The sequence below is a fragment of the Oncorhynchus mykiss genome, chromosome 16 (genome assembly GCF_013265735.2).
Source record: "Oncorhynchus mykiss isolate Arlee chromosome 16, USDA_OmykA_1.1, whole genome shotgun sequence".
Taxonomy (NCBI): Eukaryota; Metazoa; Chordata; class Actinopteri; order Salmoniformes; family Salmonidae; genus Oncorhynchus; species Oncorhynchus mykiss.
The window spans coordinates 1311631-1334785 of NC_048580.1; the positions used below are offsets into that span (position 1 = coordinate 1311631).

Sequence of the window (23155 nt, forward strand, 5' to 3'; positions counted from 1 at the left end):
GCTAACAAGCCGGTTTCGGGTTCACGACCAAATTAATTAAAAGATACTCACGTTTGTTGTCTGTCCCAGCTCGCAGCATGCTCAGGCTGCCCCCGGTCCAATCAGTTTTTGTGCGAGATCAGAATCTTATTTACAGAACAGATTCTTATTTACAATGACGGCCTACCATGGCCTAACCCTAACCTGCGCTGCACTATGGGACTCCCAATCACGTCTGGTTTTGATACAGCCTGGAACCGAACCAGGGTCACTGCATAATGTCCAGTGTTGTTCCTTGAGGGCCGTCAGCTTGAGGAGGACTTTACACAGCTGTGACTAAAACCGAAGATAATTCTCTTGGTAGGTAATACAGTCTGTATTTGATTGTGAGGTATTCTAGGTCGGTTGAGCAAAAGGAATTGAGTTTCTGTATGTTATCACAATCACACCATAAGTAGTTAATCATGAAACATACACTACCGCCTTTCTTCTTCCTGGAGAGTTCTTAATTCCTGTCTGCGCAATGTGCTGAGAACCCAGCTGGCTGTATGGATGGGGGCACTATATCCCGAGAGAGCCATGTTCCCGTGAAACAGAGTATGTTACGGTCACTGATGTTTCTCTGGAAAGGAGATCCTCGCCCTGAGCTCGTCTACTTTATTGTCCAGAGACTGAACATTAGAGTAATATACTCGGAAGCGATGGATGGTGTGCACGCCTCCTGAGTCGGACTAGAAGTCCACTCCGAATACCTCTTCTCTGCCAGCGTCTTGGAGCAGCCTCTGGGATAAGTTCAATTGCCCTGGGGGGTACGAACAAAAGGATCCAATTTGGGAAAATCGTAATGCTCGTGAGTTACCGCCACGCTGATATCCAAAAGCTGTTTCCTGCTGTATGTAGTAACACAGAAAACATTCTGGGCTAATAATGTAAGAAATTACACACAGCAAAACGAAATCTTGCAGCGTTGCTTAGGAGCTAGAAGAGCTGCCATGTCTGTCTGCGCCAACTTGGCGCTGGGTTTGGAGAGTTGCTCCTCCAAAGTCTCCCTGCTCATGTCTATGGCCTCGGTTAAACGTGTTGGGCACCTCCGCATTACCCGTTCCTGGGTTTGGTGAAGAGCGCTATTAAATTATCACCTGTGGAAGGCGGGGCTTCCAGCGAGGCGCGGATTTCATTGGCCTTGTCAGGCGTGATTGTAGATCCTTCGACTGAAGTCGCCAGAGTGCGACTCCCCATAGTATGTTGTATTTCCCTCCTTCAGAGAGCAGTAGTTACGTTTTTATCCATTCCTTACTAGGAGTGCATCCTAAATGGCACCGTGTTCTCTGTATACATCATTAAAACAAAACTGATGCCTTTTATTTTCCACTTTTTCCCCTCTATTTTTCACTAAACTTATTATTTATTGTCCACAGCACAAGGTGCACCTTTTGCAATGAGCTGTTTCATCAGCTTCATATTCGACACCTGTCAGGTGGATGGATTATCTTGGCAAAGGAGAAATGCTCACTAGCAGGGCTGTAAAACACATTTTTACACCATTTGAGAGAAATTACTGTTTTGTGCGTATGGAAAATGGCTGTTTATTATTATTTTTATTTTATTTATTTTTTTCAGATCTTGATACATGGGACCAACCCTTTACGTGTTGTGTTTTATATTTCTGTTCAGTTTAATATAAATAAGAGGTCCAAGAATAGATCCCTGTAGAACACCACATTATTAATCTATTGTAATCCAGGGGTGGCTAGGATGGTCTGGTTAAAGTAGTGAACTATTTTGTGAATTCGGTACCATTTGCTGATGTACAACAATTTTTGTATTTCTTAAACCGTTCTATTAATCTAATGGGATGTCCAGGTGCTGTTGGGGTGTCTCCATGCCTCGGCCCCCAATCCCTTCTTCTTCAGTCAAGCTCTAGAGCTGCTTCATGAGTTCATCCAGCATCGCGGCCTGGAGCTGTTTGAGGTCACCGTTCTGAGGCTAGAAGGGCTGGGCCGCGCCCGGGACTCTGAGGTTTGATTGATAGATTTATTTACTAGATCAATGGGAGCTGACTTCCCAGACACAGATTAAGGCTAGTCTTGGACTAAAAATAGATTATCCACTGAGCTTGCATTTTAGTCCATCATGTGGCTTAATTTGTGTCTGGTGAATTTGGCTTTGAGTACAACGATACACACAAAAAAATGTATCATGGATTAAAGTCAAAGTGTAAAGTGTATCATGGATTAAGTCAAAAAACAAATTTCCGTTATGTTCCAACTCAGGTGGGGGGTGAGGCAGCAGATCGTCTAAAAGGACTGATCTCCGGGGTCCTAAAGATCATCAGCTCCGTGAAGACCGCTAAGTCAGAGCAACTGCACCAGTCCGTCTGCGCCCGCCGTCGCCACCGCCGCTGTGAATACTCTCACTTCCTGCATCATCACCGCGACCTCTCCGGACTCCCCGTCTCTGCTTTCAAACAGGCCGCCCGCCGTAACCCCTTCGAAGAGACCGAGGGGAAGGAGGGATTGGATGACGTGGTGCGTTACCCAGAGAGGTGCTGTTGCCTGGCAGCCTGTGCCCACCAGTGTCTCCGTCTGCTCCAGCGCCTGTCCTCCAGTGGGCCAGCGGTGCTCCAGGTCCTAGCTGGGGTCCAGGCTGTGGGGATCTGCTGCTGTATGGACCCTCGGTCTGTAGTCGGCCCTCTCCTCCACGCCTTCCAGGCGCCAGGGCTCCGCACCTACCAGTCCCACATCCTCTCTGTCCTCTCCCGGCTGATCCTGGATCAGTTAGGTGGCGGCCAGCCCTCTGAGAAAGCTAAGCTAGCCTCCTGTAACATCTGTACTCTGGACAGCAGTCAGCTGCCGGGCCTGGAGGAGACGCTCCAGCAGGGGGAGGTCGGAGTGTCGTCCCCCACTTTGAGCTACCGTTCCCATGGTATCCTCCCCAGTGGAGGGGGAGCAGAGGATATGCTGTGGAAGTGGGATGCCCTGGAGGCGTACCAGGGGCTGGTGTTCGGGGAGGACCAGGCACTCAGCCAACAGGTCGCGGGACACATGTGTCACTTGATGTTGAGAGGGAACGCTGTGGTCCAATGGCAGCTCTACACGCACATCTTCAACCCTGTACTGCAGAGGGGGGTGGAGCTAGTGCATCACGCCCAACAACTGGGTGTGTCTACCGCGTGTAGCCAGGTGTGCTCCTACCACGTCCAGTGTCTACCTGTAGAGGTGCTACTGGTCTACCTGCAGACACTACCAACCCTGCTCAAGTCCAGGTGAGGACGGTGGTGTCTTTACCTTCTTTACTTCTCTGTCTTGTCCCCTCCTCCAGTCTGACAGTTTTCTGTCTACGCCGCCTTCCATCCCTCTCTTCTGCCCCCTTCTCCTCCCGTCCCTCCTTCCTGCCCCCTTCTCCTCCCGTCCCTCTCTCCTTGCCCCTTCTCCTCCCGTCCCTCTCTCCTTGCCCCTTCTCCTCCCGTCCCTCTCTCCTTGCCCCTTCTCCTCCCGTCCCTCTCTCCTTGCCCCTTCTCTTCCCGTCCCTCTCTCCTGGCCCCTTCTCCTCCCGTCCCTCTCTCCTGGCCCCTTCTTCTGCCCCTCTCTCCTGGCCCCTTCTCCTCCCTCCTGCCCCCTTCTCCTCCCGTCCCTCCCTCCTGGCCCCTTCTCCTCCCATTCCTTCTGGCTGTGTCTGTAAATGTTCCTAGCCGTCAAATCCTTCCTTTTGTCCTTGTTTCCTAAATTCCTTACAAAGGTCATTGGAGGATTTGACGGCTAATAGAGTCGACGCCAGTCAAAATCTGTCATGGCAGATTTATCAGACTTGGCCTTCACCTAACCAATTGAAGAGTGGAATGGGGGGGTCAATGAAACATTGTGTTTTGTTGGGGGGGGGGGGTCAATGAAACAGTGTGTTATGGGGGGGGGGTCGGGTCAATGAAACAGTGTGTTATGGGGGGTGTCAATGAAACGGTGTGTTATGGGGGGGGGGGGGTCAATGAAATAGTGTGTTATGAGGGGGGGGTCAATGAAACAGTGTGGTATGGGGGGTGGGGGGTGGGGGGTAGTAGAATAGTTTGAGAGGGTTGCATTTTCTAGGAGAATCGTTTGAGAGGGTTGTATTGTGTAGGAGAATCGTTTGAGAGGGTTGTATTGTGTAGGAGAATCGTTTGAGAGGGTTGTATTGTGGAGGAGAATCGTTTGAGAGGGTTGTATTGTGTAGGAGAATCGTTTGAGAGGGTTGTATTGTGTAGGAGAATCGTTTGAGAGGGTTGTATTGTGTAGGAGAATCGTTTGAGAGGGTTGTAGTGTGTAGGAGAATCGTTTGAGAGGGTTGTATTGTGTAGGAGAATCGTTTGAGAGGGTTGTATTGTGTAGGAGAATCGTTTGAAAAACAAACTCAGTGCCTCTTTGCTTGACATCATGGGAAAATCGAAAGAAATCAGCCAAAACCTCAGACAAAAAATTGTAGACCTCCACATCCTTGGGAGCAATATCCAAATGCCTGAAGGTACCACGTTTATCTGTACAAACAATAGTACGCAAGTATAAACACCATGGGACCACGCAGCCGTCATACCGCTCAGGAAGGGGACTCGTTCTGTCTCCTAGAGATTAACGTACTTTGGTGCGAAATGTGCAAATCAATCCCAGAACAACAACAAAAGACCTTGTGAAGATGCTGGAGGAAACAGGTACAAAAGTATCTCTAGCCACAGTTAAACGAGTCCTGTATCGACATAACCTGAAAGGCCGCACAGCAAGGAAGAAGCCACTGCTCCAAAACCGCCATAAAAAAGCCAGACTACGGTTTGCAACTGCACATGGGGTCAAAATATGATACTTTTTGGAGAAATGTCCTCTGGTCTGATGAAACAAAAATAGAACTGTTTGGCCATAATGACCATCGTTATGCTTGGAGGAGAAAGGGGGAGGCTTGCAAGCCGAAGAACACCATCCCAACCGTGAAGCACGGGGGTGGCAGCATCATGTTGTGGGGGTGCTTTGCTGCAGGAGGGACTGGTGCACTTCACAAAGTAGATGGCATCACGAGGCAGGAAAAGTATGTGGATGTATTGAAGCAACATCTCAAGACATCAGTCAGGAAGTTAAAGCTTGGTCACAAATTGGTCTTCCACATGGACAATGACCCCAAGCATACTTCCAAAGTTGTGACAAAATGGCTTAAGGATAACAAAGTCAAGGTATTGGAGTGGCCATCACAAAGCCCTGACCTCAATCCTATAGAACATTTGTGGGCAGAACTGAAAAAGCGTGTGCAAGCAAGGAGGCCTACAAACCTGACTCAGTTACACCAGCTCTGTCAGGAGGAATGGGCCAAAATTCACCCAACTTATTGTGGGAAGCTTGTGGAAGGCTACCTGAAACATTTGACCCAAGTTAAACAATTTAAAGGCAATGCTACCAAATACTAATTGAGTGTATGTAAACTTCTGACCCACTGGGAATGTGATGAAAGAAATAAAAGCTGAAGTAAATCATTCTCTCTACTATTATTCTGACATTTCACATTCTTTAAATAAAGTGGTAATCCTAACTGACCTAAAACAGGGACTTTTTACTAGGATTAAATGTTAGGAATTGTGAAAAACTGAGTTTAAATATAATTGGCTAAGGTGTTTGTAAACTTCTGACTTCAACTGTATATTCTGAATACAGACTTGATTGTAGAAGGCTCCTCCGGTTTGCATCCAGACTTTAAATACAGACTGATTGTTGTAGTCTGCAGCCAGACTTTAAATACCGACTGATTGTAGAAGGTTGCTCCAGTCTGCAGCCAGACTTTAAATACAGACTGATTGTAGAAGGCTGCTCCGGTCTGCAGCCAGACTTTAAATACAGACTGATTGTAGAAGGCTGCTCCGGTCTGCAGCCAGACTTTAAATACCGACTGATTGTAGAAGGCTGCTCCGGTCTGCAGCCAGACTTTAAATACAGACTGATTGTAGTAGTCTGCAGCCAGACTTTAAATACAGACTGATTGTAGTAGTCTGCAGCCAGACTTTAAATACAGACTGATTGTAGAAGTCTGCAGACAGACTTTAAATACAGACTGATTATAGAAGGTTGATCCGGTCTGCAGCCAGACTTTAAATACAGACTGATTGTAGAAGTCTGCAGCCAGACTTTAAATACAGACTGATTGTAGAAGGTTGCTCCGGTCTGCAGCCAGACTTTAAATACAGACTGATTGTAGTAGTCTGCAGCCAGACTTTAAATACAGACTGATTGTAGAAGACTGCTCCGGTCTGCAGCCAGACTTTAAATACAGACTGATTGTAGTAGTCTGCAGCCAGACTTTAAATACAGACTGATTGTAGAAGACTGCTCCGGTCTGCAGCCAGACTTTAAATACAGACTGATTGTAGAAGACTGCTCCGGTCTGCAGCCAGACTTTAAATACAGACTGATTATAGAAGGTTGCTCCGGTCTGCAGCCAGACTTTAAATACAGACTGATTGTAGAAGTCTGCAGCCAGACTTTAAATACAGACTGATTGTAGAAGGTTGCTCCGGTCTGCAGCCAGACTTTAAATACAGACTGATTGTAGAAGACTGCTCCGTTCTGCAGCCAGACTTTAAATACAGACTGATTGTAGTAGTCTGCAGCCAGACTTTAAATACAGACTGATTGTAGAAGACTGCTCCGGTCTGCAGCCAGACTTTAAATACAGACTGATTGTAGTAGTCTGCAGCCAGACTTTAAATACAGACTGATTGTAGAAGACTGCTCCGGTCTGCAGCCAGACTTTAAATACAGACTGATTGTAGTAGTCTGCAGCCAGACTTTAAATACAGACTGATTGTAGAAGACTGCTCCGGTCTGCAGCCAGACTTTAAATACAGACTGATTGTAGAAGTCTGCAGCCAGACTTTAAATACAGACTGATTGTAGAAGGTTGCTCCGGTCTGCAGCCAGACTTTAAATACAGACTGATTGTAGTAGTCTTCCTGTTCCTCTTCCTCATTAGTGATGTGTTCCTCTTCCTCATTCAAGTGATGTGTTCCTCTTCCTCATTAAAGTGATGTGTTCCTCTTCCTCATTAAAGTGATGTGTTCCTCTTCCTCATTAAAGTGATGTGTTCCTCTTCCTCATTAAAGTGATGTGTTCCTCTTCCTCATTAGTGATGTGTTCCTCTTCCTCATTAAAGTGATGTGTTCCTCTTCCTCATTAAAGTGATGTTCCTCTTCCTCATTAGTGATGTGTTCCTCTTCCTCATTAAAGTGATGTGTTCCTCTTCCTCATTAAAGTGATGTTGTTCCTCTTCCTCATTAAAGTGATGTGTTCCTCTTCCTCATTAGTGATGTGTTCCTCTTCCTCATTAAAGTGATGTGTTCCTCTTCCTCATTAAAGTGATGTGTTCCTCTTCCTCATTAAAGTGATGTGTTCCTCTTCCTCATTAAAGTGATGTGTTCCTCTTCCTCATTAAAGTGATGTTGTTCCTCCTTCCTGTCAGGGTCATCAGGAACCTTTTCCTGTCCTGTAACGGTCTGAACCAGGTGACTGAGCTCATCTACCTGGACCAGACCCGGGCCTGGGCCCTCAAGGTGTTTGAGACGTTAATACTTGGAGTTGGAGTGGAGCACCAGGACCCGGACCCGGAGCATGCCGAGGCCCAGGAGAGAGAGGCCACGCTCGGCCTGGCTGAGGAGCTGGGGTCCCGTGGGGCCGGAAGTACCGCAGGTCCCATAGGAGAGGGGGGCCCACAGAGCCTGTCTAAGTTCTACGAGTGTCTAAAAGAGGCGCGCCCAAGGAGCCGGATTGGTCAAGGGGCAGGAAGGGGGAGGGGCCGGGGAGAGACCCATCTGAACACCATCAACCTCTTCCTGTGTGTGGCGTTCCTCTGCGTCAGCAAGGAGGCCGACTCGGACCGTGACTCGGTCAACGACTCGGAGGATACGTCAGGGTACGACAGTACGGCTTCAGAGCCTCTGGGAGGGAGACTCCCCTGCCTGTCACCTGACAGCGTGGCCCTGCCCTCCAAGGAACAGGTGTTGTGTTTTTAACTTCGTATTATTTTTGATTGATCGCACAATGTCCAGTTTAATGTGTTGATGTTAGGGCTGTCAAACAATTACAATTATTATCTGAGTTAATGGCATTAGTTAATCGCAATTCAAATGTTTTAATTTGCTCAAAGTTGGTCCGTAAAGATTTTTCCATTTAAGAAGCAGTACATTGTTACAGGCTTTGATTGTAAGAGACGGAAACACAAAATGATCTACGCTACAGTTCAAAAGTTTTAGAACAAAAGTTTTCAACCTGTCTCCTCCCCTTCCTCTACACAGGTTGAAGTGGATTTAACAAGGGATCATAGCTGTCTATTTCATGGAAAGAGTTATTGTTCTTCATGTTTTGTAAACAGTATTTATTATTATTTTATTTTTTATGAATTCAGACATTTGTAAGACATTTGTCTTCCTCTTCGACATTACAGTATTTTGTGTAGATCGTTGTCAAAAAAAAGATGAAATCCATTTTAATCCCACAAGAGTGTGAATACTTCTGAAGGCATCTATGTGTCTGTATCTCCGGTAATATTGACTAGAGCCACACAATCTTCAGATATGTAAAGGCCCGAGCATTGACTGCAGTGTTGACTGTGTTGTGTTCGTAAACCGGTCAGTGCCGAACGCCATGCAGTGATGAAATTGAGACGCGATCAACAGCGCCAAGGCATTTTGATAAACATGTCACGCGTTAACTTTGCCAGCCCTAATTAATATCAAGTATCTAAGTGTATACTATACATATAATTTACATTTTATAAATGTTTTGTCATTTACCTGAGGGATTATATATTTAAACCAATCTGAACTAATAATCTTTTAAATAATGAATGTCATGTTTGAACAGGTGCGGCGTGCTGCTGACGTGTGGTCGGTGTGTCGCTGGATCTACCTGGCGAGTCCCGTGTTCCAGAGACAGTTCTACCGGCTGGGGGGACTAGATGTCTGTTCCCGCCTCATGACCATGCTCATCCAAAAACTCACCTCTCACACCACGGAGGGCAAGGCCAAGAAGAAGAGTGATGGGAAGGACAAGACTCACTCTGACTCCACGGATGGCAAGGCCAAGAAGAAGAGCGATGGGAAGGACAAGACTCACTCTGACTCCTCCTCTGCCACTGCTCTGTCACCAACCTCTATACCAACCCCAGTTCAGACAGGTTTGATTGGTTGGTTTTTATTTCACAATATAAAAAAATACAAATACACAATAGGTTTCAGAACTGGGAGGGAATATATTATATATATATATATTGAACTGCCACCAAGTCAGGACGTTTCCGTTGAGGTCCCTCAGTGGTGCACTACATTACATCAGCCTTTCTTAAAGTGTTAACGGGGGGGGTCGCGGCCGTGTTAACGGGGGGGGGGGGTCGCGGCCGCGATAACGGGGGGTCGCGGCCGTGTTAACGGGGGGGGGGGGGGTCGCGGCCGTGTTAACGGGGGGGGGGGGTCGCGGCCGTGTTAACGGGGGGTCGCGGCCGCGATAACGGGGGGTCGTCATGTCAGGGAAAAATACATAAATGCAGATGTAAACGTTTCTACTCATTCCTGGGTTTTTCTTTATTTTTACTATTTTCTACATTGTAGAATAATGGTGAAGACATCAACACTATTAACTAACACATATGAAATCATGTATTAACCAAAAAAATGTTAAACAAATCAAAATATATTTTATACATGAGATTCTTCAAATAGCCACCCTTTGCCTTGATGACAGCTTTGCACACTCTTGGCATTCCCTCAACTAGCTTCACCTGGAATGCTCTGTGGTCCGACTCATCTCAAAACATCTCAATTGGGTTGAGGTCTGGTGATTGTGGAGGCCAGGTCATCTGATGCAGCACTCCATCACTCTCCTTCTTAGTCAAACAGCCCTTACACAGCCTGGAGGTGTATTTTGGGTCATTGTCCTGTTGAAAAACAAATTATAGTCCCACTAAGCCCAAACCAGATGGGATGGCGTATGGCTGCAGAATGCTGTGGTAACAGTGCTGGTTAAGTTTTGATGTCTTCCCTATTATTCTACAATGTAGAAAATTGTAAAAAATAAAGAAAAACCCTTGAATGAGGTGTGTCCAAACCTTTGACTGGTTCTGTAAATGTATAAAAAAGTGGAACTCACCCGTTGCAATAAAAATAAAAGCACGTTCCCTCTTATTTCAGTCGCTGACCGTCACTCAATTAACCATGTCAGATAACAATTTTGGGATTGGTAAATTAGTCTAGCTAGCTAAACTTGTAGTAATCATGGCGGGCCCTGACCTCCGGGGGGCCCCATTTGGTTTTGTTAGTCACTCTCACTCAGTTATCATGATAACATGGCATAAGCATGGCAATATGTGTAGAATTTTAGGAAATTATCTTTAAAACTACAAAGATTTCTCTCCACCCCATGGCTAAATGGGTAGAACGTTTTCTCTCTGCTCCATGGCTAAATGGGTAGAACGTTTTCTCTCTGCTCCATGGCTAAATGGGTATAACGTTTTCTCCCTGCTCCATGGCTAAATGGGTAGAACGTTTTCTCTCTGCTCCATGGCTAAATGGGTAGAACGTTTTCTCTCTGCTCCATGGCTAAATGGGTATAACATTTTCTCTCTGCTCCATGGCTAAATGGGTAGAACGTTTTCTCTCTGCTCCATGGCTAAATGCTCCCAGGAAAACACAGCATTTCTCATTTGGGTGCGGGGCTGAAACAGTTTAAGAACCCCTGCATTACATAGAAACAGACATGAGAAGTGTTCTACGGTTCAGTCTTCAGACAGCTTTTTGACATTCTTTTTAAAAGGTTCAACCACCACCACCCTGGGAGTGGAGGATCCAGGCCAGCACCCAGCTGAAGCTGTGAGCCCAGGCCAGGGTGGGCAGGGAGAGGGTAAGGGGACCCAGAAGGATCCTTCCAGGAGGCTGGAGGAAGAGTGGCCTCTACAGAGCATCAGAATGCTGGAGGCCCTGCTTGCGATCTGCCTGCACAGCGCTAACTCAGGCCTGCAGAGGATCGAACCTGAGCTTTCATTCCAGGTACCTAGACCGAGTACCATTACGGGTACCTAGACCGAGAACCATTCTGGATACCTAGACCGAGAACCATTCTGGGTACCTAGACCGAGTACCATTCTGGGTACCTAGACCGAGTACCATTACGGGTACCTAGACCGAGTACCATTCTGGGTACCTAGACCGAGTACCATTCTGGGTACCTAGACCGAGTACCATTCTGGGTACCTAGACCGAGTACCATTCTGGGTACCTAGACCGAGTACCATTCTGGGTACCTAGACCGAGTACCATTCTGGGTACCTAGACCGAGTACCATTCTGGGTACCTAGACCGAGTACCATTCTGGGTACCTAGACCGAGTACCATTCTGGGTACCTAGACCGAGTACCATTCTGGGTACCTAGACCGAGTACCATTCTGGGTACCTAGACCGAGTACCATTCTGGGTACCTAGACCGAGTACCATTCTGGGTACCTAGACCGAGTACCATTCTGGGTACCTAGACCGAGTACCATTCTGGGTACCTAGACCGAGTACCATTCTGGGTACCTAGACCGAGTACCATTCTGGGTACCTAGACCGAGTACCATTCTGGGTACCTAGACCGAGTACCATTCTGGGTACCTAGACCGAGTACCATTCTGGGTACCTAGACCGAGTACCATTCTGGGTACCTAGACCGAGTACCATTCTGGGTACCTAGACCGAGTACCATTCTGGGTACCTAGACCGAGTACCATTCTGGGTACCTAGACCGAGTACCATTCCGGGTACCTAGACCGAGTACCATTGTATACCTGTGGCAAATTCACTTTGAAATATGAAACTAGATTGATGGATGGACGGATGGACGGATGGATAGATAAATCTATTTTGATTCAAGCTAAACTATCTACCTTTTCCCTACAGCTCCAGTCAGTGGAGGAGACCCTGTTAGAGGTCAGGGATCAACTGTCCCACTCTGGGGTCGTGAACTCTGATCTGGCTGTGCCCCTGTTTGACTTACTGCTCCGTGTGGCCCTGGCCGAGGTCTGCTCCAGTCCCGAACCCCAGGAGGACAAGGCTGAGAGGGTGAGTTTTGTCTGGGGAGAGAGGAGCAAGTGCTCTGTGTGGTGTGGAGGGGGACTAACTAAATATCAAATCAAATCAAATTTTATTTGTCACATACACATGGTTAGCAGATGTTAATGCGAGTGTAGCGAAATGCTTGTGCTTCTAGTTCCGACAATGCAGCTATAACCAACAAGTAATCTAGCTAACAATTCCAAAACTACTACCTTATAGACACAAGTGTAAAGGGATAAAGAATATGTACATAAAGATATATGAATGAGTGATGGTACAGAACGGCATAGGCAAGATACAGTAAATGGTATTGAGTGCAGTATATACAGTGCCATGCGAAAGTATTTGGCCCCCTTGAACTTTGCGACCTTTTGCCACATTTCAGGCTTCAAACATAAAGATATAAAACTGTATTTTTTTGTGAGGAATCAACAACAAGTGGGACACAATCATGAAGTGGAACGACATTTATTGGATATTTCAAACTTTTTTAACAAATCAAAAACTGAAAAATTGGGCGTGCAAAATTATTCAGCCCCTTTACTTTCAGTGCAGCAAACTCTCTCCAGAAGTTCAGTGAGGATCTCTGAATGATCCAATGTTGACCTAAATGACTAATGATGATAAATACAATCCACCTGTGTGTAATCAAGTCTCTGTATAAATGTACCTGCACTGTGATAGTCTCAGAGGTCCGTTAAAAGCGCAGAGAGCATCATGAAGAACAAGGAACACACCAGGCAGGTCCGAGATACTGTTGTGAAGAAGTTTAAAGCCGGATTTGGATACAAAAAGATTTCCCAAGCTTTAAACATCCCAAGGAGCACTGTGCAAGCGATAATATTGAAATGGAAGGAGTATCAGACCACTGCAAATCTACCAAGACCTGGCCGTCCCTCTAAACTTTCAGCTCATACAAGGAGAAGACTGATCAGAGATGCAGCCAAGAGGCCCATGATCACTCTGGATGAACTGCAGAGATCTACAGCTGAGGTGGGAGACTCTGTCCATAGGACAACAATCAGTCGTATATTGCACAAATCTGGTCTTTATGGAAGAGTGGCAAGAAAGCCATTTCTTAAAGATATCCATAAAAAGTGTAGTTTAAAGTTTGCCACAAGCCACCTGGGAGACACACCAAACATGTGGAAGAAGGTGCTCTGGTCAGATGAAACCAAAATTGAACTTTTTGGCAACAATGCAAAATGTTATGTTTGGTGTAAAAGCAACACAGCTCATAACCCTGAACACACCATTCCCACTGTCAAACATGGTGGTGGCAGCATCATGGTTTGGGCCTGCTTTTCTTCAGCAGGGACAGGGAAGATGGTTAAAATTGATGGGAAGATGGATGGAGCCAAATACAGGACCATTCTGGAAGAACCTGATGGAGTCTGCAAAAGACCTGAGACTGGGACAGAGATTTGTCTTCCAACAAGACAATGATCCAAAACATAAAGCAAAATCTACAATGGAGTGGTTCAAAAATAAACATATCCAGGTGTTAGAATGGCCAAGTCAAAGTCCAGGCCTGAATCCAATCGAGAAGCTGTGGAAAGAACTGAAAACTGCTGTTCACAAATGCTCTCCATCCAACCTCACTGAGCTCGAGCTGTTTTGCAAGGAGGAATGGGAAAAAAATTCAGTCTCTCGATGTGCAAAACTGATAGAGACATACCCCAAGCGACTTACAGCTGTAATCGCAGCAAAAGGTGGCGCTACAAAGTATCAACTTAAGGGGGCTGAATAATTTTGCACGCCCAATTTTTCAGTTTTTGATTTGTTAAAAAAGTTTCAAATATCCAATAAATGTCATTCCACTTCATGATTGTGTCCCACTTGTTGTTGATTCTTCACAAAAAAATACAGTTTTATATCTTTATGTTTGAAGCCTGAAATGTGGCAAAAGGTCGCAAAGTTCAAGGGGGCCGAATACTTTCGCAAGGCACTGTACATATGAGATGAGTATGTAAACAAAGTGGCATAGTTAAAGTGGCTAGTGATACATGTATTACATAAAGATGCAGTAGATGACAGAGTACAGTATATACATGTACATATGAGATGAATAATGTAGGGTATGTAAACATTATATTAGGTAGCATTGTTTAAAGTGGCTAGTGATACATTTTACATCATTTCCCATCAATTCCCATTATTAAAGTGGCTGGAGTTGAGTCAATGTGTAACTAACTAGTGGAGGAGACTAGTGGTCAGGCTATGGAGAGGGACTAGTGGTCAGGCTAGGGAGAGGGACTAGTGGTCAGGCTAGGGAGAGGGACTAGTGGTCAGGCTAATGAGGAGGGCTAGGGAGGAGGACTAGTGATCAGGCTAGGGAGGAGGACTAGTGGTCAGGCTAGGGAGGAGGACTAGTGGTCAGGCTAGGGAGGAGGACTGGTGGTCAGGCTAGGGAGGAGTAGTGGTCAGGCTAGGGAGGAGGACTAGTGGTCAGGCTAGGGAGGGGACTAGTGGTCAGGCTAGGGAGGGGACTAGTGGTCAGGCTAGGGAGGGGAACTAGTGGTTAGGCTAGGGAGTGGAACTAGTGGTTAGGCTAGGGAGGGGAACTAGTGGTCAGGCTAGGGAGGGGAACTAGTGGTTAGGCTAGGGAGAGGGACTAGTGGTCAGGGAGGAGGACTAGTGGTCAGGCTAGGGAGAGGGACTAGTGGTCAGGCTAATGAGGAGGACTAGTGATCAGGCTAGGGAGGAGGACTAGTGGTCAGGCTAGGGAGGAGGACTAGTGGTCAGGATAGGGAGGAGGACTAGTGGTCAGGCTAGGGAGGGGAACTAGTGGTCAGGCTAGGGAGGGGACTAGTGGTCAGGCTAGGGAGGAGGACTAGTGGTCAGGCTAGGGAGGAGGACTAGTGGTCAGGCTAGGGAGGAGGACTAGTGGTCAGGCTAGGGAGGGGGACTAGTGGTCAGGCTAGGGAGGAGGACTAGAGGACTAGTGGTCAGGCTAGGGAGGAGGACTAGAGGACTAGTGGTCAGGCTAGGGAGAGGGACTAGTGGTCAGGCTAGGGAGAGGGACTAGTGGTCAGGCTAGGGAGAGGGACTAGTGGTCAGGCTAGGGAGGGGGACTAGTGGTCAGGCTAGGGAGGAGGACTAGTGGTCAGGCTAGGGAGGAGGACTAGTGGTCAGGCTAGGGAGGAGGACTAGTGGTCAGGCTAGGGAGGGGGACTAGTGGTCAGGCTAGGGAGGGGGACTAGTGGTCAGGCTAGGGAGGGGGACTAGTGGTCAGCTAGGGAGGGGGACTAGTGGTCAGGCTAGGGAGGGGTACTAGTGGTTAGGCTAGGGAGAGGGACTAGTGGTCAGGGAGGAGGACTAGTGGTCAGGCTAGGGAGAGGGACTAGTGGTCAGGCTAATGAGGAGGACTAGTGATCAGGCTAGGGAGGAGGACTAGTGGTCAGGCTAGGGAGGAGGACTAGTGGTCAGGCTAGGGAGGAGGACTAGTGGTCAGGCTAGGGAGGGGAACTAGTGGTCAGGCTAGGGAGGGGACTAGTGGTCAGGCTAGGGAGGAGGACTAGTGGTCAGGCTAGGGAGGAGGACTAGTGGTCAGGCTAGGGAGGAGGACTAGAGGACTAGTGGTCAGGCTAGGGAGGAGGACTAGAGGACTAGTGGTCAGGCTAGGGAGGAGGACTAGAGGTCAGGCTAGGGAGAGGGACTAGTGGTCAGGCTAGGGAGAGGGACTAGTGGTCAGGCTAGGGAGAGGGACTAGTGGTCAGGCTAGGGAGGGGGACTAGTGGTCAGGCTAGGGAGGAGGACTAGTGGTCAGGCTAGGGAGGAGGACTAGTGGTCAGGCTAGGGAGGAGGACTAGTGGTCAGGCTAGGGAGGGGGACTAGTGGTCAGGCTAGGGAGGGGGACTAGTGGTCAGGCTAGGGAGGGGGACTAGTGGTCAGCTAGGGAGGGGGACTAGTGGTCAGGCTAGGGAGGGGTACTAGTGGTCAGGCTAGGGAGGGGTACTAGTGGTCAGGCTAGGGAGGGGGACTAGTGGTCAGGCTAGGGAGGGGTACTAGAGGACTAGTGGTCAGGCTAGGGAGGAGGACTAGTGGTCAGGCTAGGGAGGGGTACTAGAGGACTAGTGGTCAGGCTAGGGAGGAGGACTAGTGGTCAGGCTAGGGAGGAGGACTAGTGGTCAGGGAGAGGGACTAGTCGTCAGGCTAGGGAGGAGGACTAGTGGTCAGGCGAGGCAGTGGGACTACTTTTGACTAGAGCCCGTAGAACTCCTTGGCCCAAGTCCAAGGCAGTCCACTAGGTAATACAGTATAATTCCCTCACGGTAATACTCTGTTGCTGCTTGGCACTGGGTCCTCTATTAGATTTGATCAGCTCCTGTGCCCTCTGTCCTCTTCCATGCGTTTACAGGGTTGGATACCAAAATAAATGTTTAAAGTGATAAAAACTAATTAAGTTAGTTGTGCAATACGTTTTCTAGATAAAGGATAAGTAGCATGTTGTTTTTCAATGTGTGCATGTTTTTGTCTGCTGACAATGATTCAGATATCCAAACTCTTCGGCAGTAGTGAACACTTGTGCTTTGTCGCCAACAAGGAAGCTATTGAGGAGGAGAGGACTGTCTTCTGTTCGCCTTCTAACAAATTCTAAATCTATACGAGATTCGAAATGGTCGGTAATCTGTTTGTTAACTTGGCTTTCAAAGACCTTAGAAAGGTAGTGTCGTATAGATTTAGGTCTGTTGCAGTTTGGGTCAAGAGTGTCTTCCCCTTTGAAGAAGGGGATGACCGCAGCTGCTTTCCAATCTATGGGAATCTCAGACGACACGAAAGAGAGGCTAGTAATAGGGGTTGCAACATTTTCGGAAGATCATTTTAGAAAGAGAGGGTCCAGATTGTCTAGCCCGGCTGATATGTAGGGGTCCAGATGGTCTAGCCCAGCTGATTTGTAGGGGTCCAGATTGTCTAGCCCAGCTGATTTGTAGGGGTCCAGATTGTCTAGCCCAGCTGATATGTAGGGGTCCAGATGGTCTAGCCCAGCTTATTTGTAGGGGTCCAGATTGTCTAGCCCAGCTGATATGTAGGGGTCCAGATGGTCTAGCCCAGCTTATTTGTAGGGGTCCAGATTGTCTAGCCCAGCTGATATGTAGGGGTCCAGATTGTCTAGCCCAGCTTATTTGTAGGGGTCCAGATTTTGCAGCTCTTTCAGAACATCAGCTATCTGGATTTGGGTGAAGGAGAAGGCAGGGAGGTTTGGGTGAAGGAGAAGGCGGGGAGGTTTGGGTGAAGGAGGCGGGGAGGTTTGGGTGAAGGAGAAGCTTTAATAATTACTAAAGTAGTTGGCGATATCAATGGGTTTTGTGATGAAGGAGCCATCTGATTTAATAAATGATGGAGCTGAGTTTGCCTTTTTTGCCAAAATTGTATTTAAGGTGGTCCAAAGCTTTTGACAGGCATTTTTTATATAATTTATCTGTGTTTCATACTATATTAAACTCTAACTGTTTTAAATTCACCTTTGGTCTCATGGTGAAATCCCTGAGCAGTTTCCTTCCTCTCCGACAACTGAGTTAGGAAGGACGCCTGTATCTTTGCAGTGACGGGTTGTATTGATACACCATCTGAAGTGTAATGAATAACTTCACCATGCTCAAAGGGATATTCAATGTCAGCTTTATTTCTTTTTTTTTACCCAATAGGTAATCTTGTTTGCGAGGCATTGGAGAACCTCCCTCCCTGGTCTTTGTGGTTGAATCTCTGTTTGAGATTCACTGCCCGACTAAGGGCCCTTACAGATAATTGTTTGTGTGGGACACAGAGGTGAGCTAGTCCTTAAGAAACACTATTATTGCACACAGTGAGTCCATGCAACTTATTATCTGACTTACTTAGCAATATTCTTGAACCTGTTTAGGCTTGTCATAACGAAGGGGTTGAATACTCCTGATCTTATTTGAGAACTATCCAGCATTATTAGTTATTGTTTATGGCCGTCTCATGAAAAATAATTACTTTTGTCTATTTAGACAAATGTACATTCTGCAAAAACGTTGAATAAGTGACATATATAATGAGTTAATTTTATAATATAGTAGACTAGGTAACTGTTCTTAATGAGTTAATATTATAATATAGTGGACTAGGTAACTGTTCTTAATGAGTTAATATTATAATATAGTGGACTAGGTAACTGTTCTTAATGAGTTAATATTATAATATAGTGGACTAGGTAACTGTTCTTAATGAGTTAATTTTATAATATAGTAGACTAGGTAACTGTTCTTAATGAGTTAATATTATAATATAGTGGACTAGGTAACTGTTCTTAATGAGTTAATATTATAATATAGTAGACTAGGTAACTGTTCTTAATGAGTTAATATTATAATATAGTGGACTAGGTAACTGTTCTTAATGAGTTAATATTATAATATAGTGGACTAGGTAACTGTTCTTAATGAGTTAATATTATAATATAGTAGACTAGGTAACTGTTCTTAATGAGTTAATATTATAATATAGTGGACTAGGTAACTGTTCTTAATGAGTTAATATTATAATATAGTAGACTAGGTAACTGTTCTTAATGAGTTAATATTATAATATAGTGGACTAGGTAACTGTTCTTAATGAGTTAACCTACTAACTCTGTAATATAGTAGACTAGGTAACTGTTCTTAATGAGTTAATATTATAATATAGTAGACTAGGTAACTGTTCTTAATGAGTTAATATTATAATATAGTGGACTAGGTAACTGTTCTTAATGAGTTAATATTATAATATAGTGGACTAGGTAACTGTTCTTAATGAGTTAATATTATAATATAGTGGACTAGGTAACTGTTCTTAATGAGTTAATATTATAATATAGTGGACTAGGTAACTGTTCTTAATGAGTTAATATTATAATATAGTGGACTAGGTAACTGTTCTTAATGAGTTAATATTATAATATAGTGGACTAGGTAACTGTTCTTAATGAGTTAACCTACTAACTCTGTAATATAGTGGACTAGGTAACTGTTCTTAATGAGTTAATATTATAATATAGTGGACTAGGTAACTGTTCTTAATGAGGTAATATTATAATATAGTAGACTAGGTAACTGTTCTTAATGAGTTAATATTATAATATAGTGGACTAGGTAACTGTTCTTAATGAGTTAATATTATAATATAGTGGACTAGGTAACTGTTCTTAATGAGTTAATATTATAATATAGTGGACTAGGTAACTGTTCTTAATGAGTTAATATTATAATATAGTGGACTAGGTAACTGTTCTTAATGAGTAACCTACTAACTCTGTAATATAGTGGGTAACTGTTCTTAATGAGTTAACCTACTAACTCTGTAATATAGTGGATAACTGTTCTTAATGAGTTAACCTACTAACTCTGTAATATAGTGGGTAACTGTTCTTAATGAGTTAATCTACTAACTCTGTAATATAGTGGGTAACTGTTCTTAATGAGTAACCTACTAACTCTGTAATATAGTGGGTAACTGTTCTTAATGAGTTAACCTACTAACTCTGTAATATAGTTGACTAGGTAACTGTTCTTAATGAGTTAACCTACTAACTCTGTAATATAGTGGGTAACTGTTCTTAATGAGTTAACCTACTAACTCTGTAATATAGTGGGTAACTGTTCTTAATTAGTTAATCTACTAACTCTGTAATATAGTGGGTAACTGTTCTTAATGAGTTAATCTACTAACTCTGTAATATAGTGGGTAACTGTTCTTAATGAGTTAACCTACTAACTCTGTAATATAGTGGGTAACTGTTCTTAATGAGTAACCTACTAACTGTAATATAGTGGGTAACTGTTCTTAATGAGTAACCTACTAACTGTAATATAGTGGGTAACTGTTCTTAGTGAGTAACCTACTAACTCTGTAATATAGTGGGTAACTGTTCTTAATGAGTAACCTACTAACTGTAATATAGTGGGTAACTGTTCTTAGTGAGTAACCTACTAACTCTGTAATATAGTGGATAACTGTTCTTAATGAGTTAACCTACTAACTCTGTAATATAGTGGGTAACTGTTCTTAATGAGTAACCTACTAACTCTGTAATATAGTGGGTAACTGTTCTTAATGAGTTAACCTACTAACTCTGTAATATAGTGGGTAACTGTTCTTAATGAGTAACCTACTAACTCTGTAATATAGTGGGTAACTGTTCTTAATGAGTTAACCTACTAACTCTGTAATATAGTGGGTAACTGTTCTTAATGAGTAACCTACTAACTCTGTAATATAGTGGGTAACTGTTCTTAATGAGTAACCTACTAACTCTGTAATATAGTGGGTAACTGTTCTTAATGAGTTAACCTACTAACTCTGTAATATAGTGGGTAACTGTTCTTAATGAGTAACCTACTAACTCTGTAATATAGTGGGTAACTGTTCTTAATGAGTTAACCTACTAACTCTGTAATATAGTGGGTAACTGTTCTTAATGAGTAACCTACTAACTCTGTAATATAGTGGGTAACTGTTCTTAATGAGTTAACCTACTAACTCTGTAATATAGTGGGTAGCTGTTCCAGGTTTAGTGTTATGATGGAATGAAAGGATATGTTGTCTTTATTATCTCAAGCACCTGAAATCCAGAAGGTCGTCTAGGCTAGTTTACTGTTCCCATCAGGCATACAAATGATGAACAGTTAGCTAATCGGTCCTTCCTCTCTCTCTGTGTGTGTGTGTGTGTGTGTGTGTGTGTGTGTGTGTGTGTGTGTGTGTGTGTGTGTGTGTGTGTGTGTGTGTGTGTGTGCGCAGCAGACTAACAGCACCTCCGGGTGGTCTAGCTAGTCAGCTGATACAAGCAGGTCTTATGACCTGAAATCTCTTTATTATTGGTCTGTTTCTTGAAAACGTTGTTGTTTTCCCGTTGTTAATAACAGTACAGACATTAAGAGTGTTGCTTGAATAAAAGTTTTTTAGCTTTTGTAATTTTTTTGACGTGACTGATGGGTAATTAGTACCACAGAGAAACCTGACCGTTCTGGAACATGGGTAAGAAACGTTTGCCTGTGTTAGCCTAGCTTTAGCACAGCTTCTGTACTGTACAGCATTCTTTCATGTTACTCTTTACTCTTCTGGCTCTGGTGATGGAGTTAACCAGAGACAACTTTATCTGACTTTGAGAAACTTCTCTCTCTACTCTCCCTCTACTCTCCCTCCCTCTACCTTCCCTCCCTCTACTCTCCCTCCCTCTACCTTCCCTCCCTCTACTCTCCCTCCCTCCCTCTACTCTCTCTCCCTCACTCTACTCTCCCACTATTCTCTCTCTCTTTCTCCCTCTACTCTCTATTCTCCTCTCTCTACTACCGATTCTTGCTCTCTATTCTCTCCCTCTACTCTCCTACTCTCTACTCTCCTTCTACTCCCTATTCTCTCCCTCTACTCTCTATTCCTCTATCTATTCACTCTCCCTCTTCTCTCTTCTCTCTCTTCTCTCTGCTCTCTCTGCTCTCCCTCTACTCTCTCTGCTCTCCCTCTACTCTCTCTGCTCTCCCTCTACTCTCTCTGCTCTCCCTCTACTCTCTCTGCTCTCCCTCTACTCTCTCTGCTCTCCCTCTACTCTCTCTGCTCTCCCTCTACTCTCTCTGCTCTCCCTCTACTCTCTGCTCTCCCTCTACTCTCTCTGCTCTCCCTCTACTATCTCTGCTCTCCCTCTACTCTCTCTGCTCTCCCTCTCCTCTCTCTGCTCTCTGTTTGCTCTCCCTCTACTCTCTCTGCTTTCCCTCTACTCTCTCCCTCTACTCTCTCTCTATTCTCTCCCTCTACTCTCTCTCATTCTCGCCCTCTACTCTCTCTGCTCTCCCTCTGCTCTCCCTCTACTCTCTCTCTACTCTCTCTCTACTCTCTCTACTCTCCCTCTACTCTCTCTACTCTCCCTCTACTCTCTCTCTCTGCTCTCCCTCTACTCTCTCTCTCTGCTCTCCCTCTACTCTCTCTCTCTGCTCTCCCTCTACTCTCTCTCTCTCTGCTCTCCCTCTACTCTCTCTCTCTCTGCTCTCCCTCTACTCTCTCTCTCTACTCTCTATTCTCTCTCTCTACTCTCTCTCTATTCTCTCCCTCTACTCTCTCTCTATTCTCTCCCTCTACTCTCTCTCTATTCTCTGCCTCTACTCTATTCTCTCTATTCTCTACTCTCCCTCTACTCTGTATTCTCTCCCTCTACTCTCTATTCTCTCTCTCTACTCTCTATTCTCTCCCTCTACTCTCTCTCTATTCTCTCCCTCTACTCTCTCTCTATTCTCTGCCTCTACTCTATTCTCTCTATTCTCTACTCTCCCTCTACTCTGTATTCTCTCCCTCTACTCTCTACTCTCTATTCTCTACTCTCTACTTTCTCTCTCTACTCTCTATTCTCTCTCTCTCTACTCTCTATTTTCTCTCTCTACTCTCTATTTTCTCCCTCTACTCTCTATTTTCTCCCTCTACTCTCTATTTTCTCTCTCTACTCTCTATTTTCTCCCTCTACTCTCTATTTTCTCCCTCTACTCTCTATTTTCTCTACTTTCTCTCGACTCTCCCTATTCTCTCGACTCTCCCACTACTCTCTATTCTCTCCCACTACTCTCTATTCTCTCCCTCTACTCTCTATTTTCTCTACTTTCTCTCTACTCTCCCTCTACTCTACTCTCTGTTCTCTACTCTCCCTCTACCCTCTATTCTCTACTCTCTCCCTCTACTCTCTCCCTCTACTCTCTATTCTCTACTCTCTATTCTCTACTCTCTATTCTCTACTCTCTATTCTCTACTCTCTCCCTCTACTCTCTCCCTTTACTCTCTATTCTCTCTACTTTCTCTCTACTCTCTCTCACTCTCCCTGTACTCATTCTCTATCCCTTTCTCCCTCTCTCCCCCTATTTCTCTCTCTCCCTCTAGAAGTTAGCAGTGTGTGTGGAGAGTGTGGTCCCGGCGGGGGATCTATCTGAGGCTGAGGAGGGAGACGAGGTGCAGGGGTGTGGTGAGGCTCCAGTGCTAGGGGAGGAGGAGGGATACGAGGCAGACAGCGAGAGCAACCCAGAGGACATGGCCAAGCAGGAAGAAGGTAAGAGGGCCTAACACACACACGGTGGCCGGTAGTAAACAATGTCATGTCATGCGCACACAGGCAT

General features: G+C 45.2%; 1 protein-coding gene across 6 annotated transcripts in view; it reads left to right on the forward strand.

Annotated features, from left to right (window-relative positions):
• lyst (lysosomal trafficking regulator) overlaps nt 1–23155 on the forward strand; it is a 242383-nt gene that overhangs the window by 63617 nt on the left and 155611 nt on the right. For 5 of the 6 annotated variants that reach the window (XM_036945914.1, XM_036945918.1, XM_036945917.1 and 2 more), the window contains 7 exons: nt 1843–1998; nt 2253–3244; nt 7441–7975; nt 8841–9162; nt 10785–11017; nt 11907–12068; nt 22923–23088. In XM_036945914.1, the coding sequence (XP_036801809.1) occupies nt 1843–1998; nt 2253–3244; nt 7441–7975; nt 8841–9162; nt 10785–11017; nt 11907–12068; nt 22923–23088 (2566 nt within the window). The remainder of the gene's footprint in view (nt 1–1842; nt 1999–2252; nt 3245–7440; nt 7976–8840; nt 9163–10784; nt 11018–11906; nt 12069–22922; nt 23089–23155) is intronic. The other variant, XM_036945916.1, reaches the window with a different exon arrangement.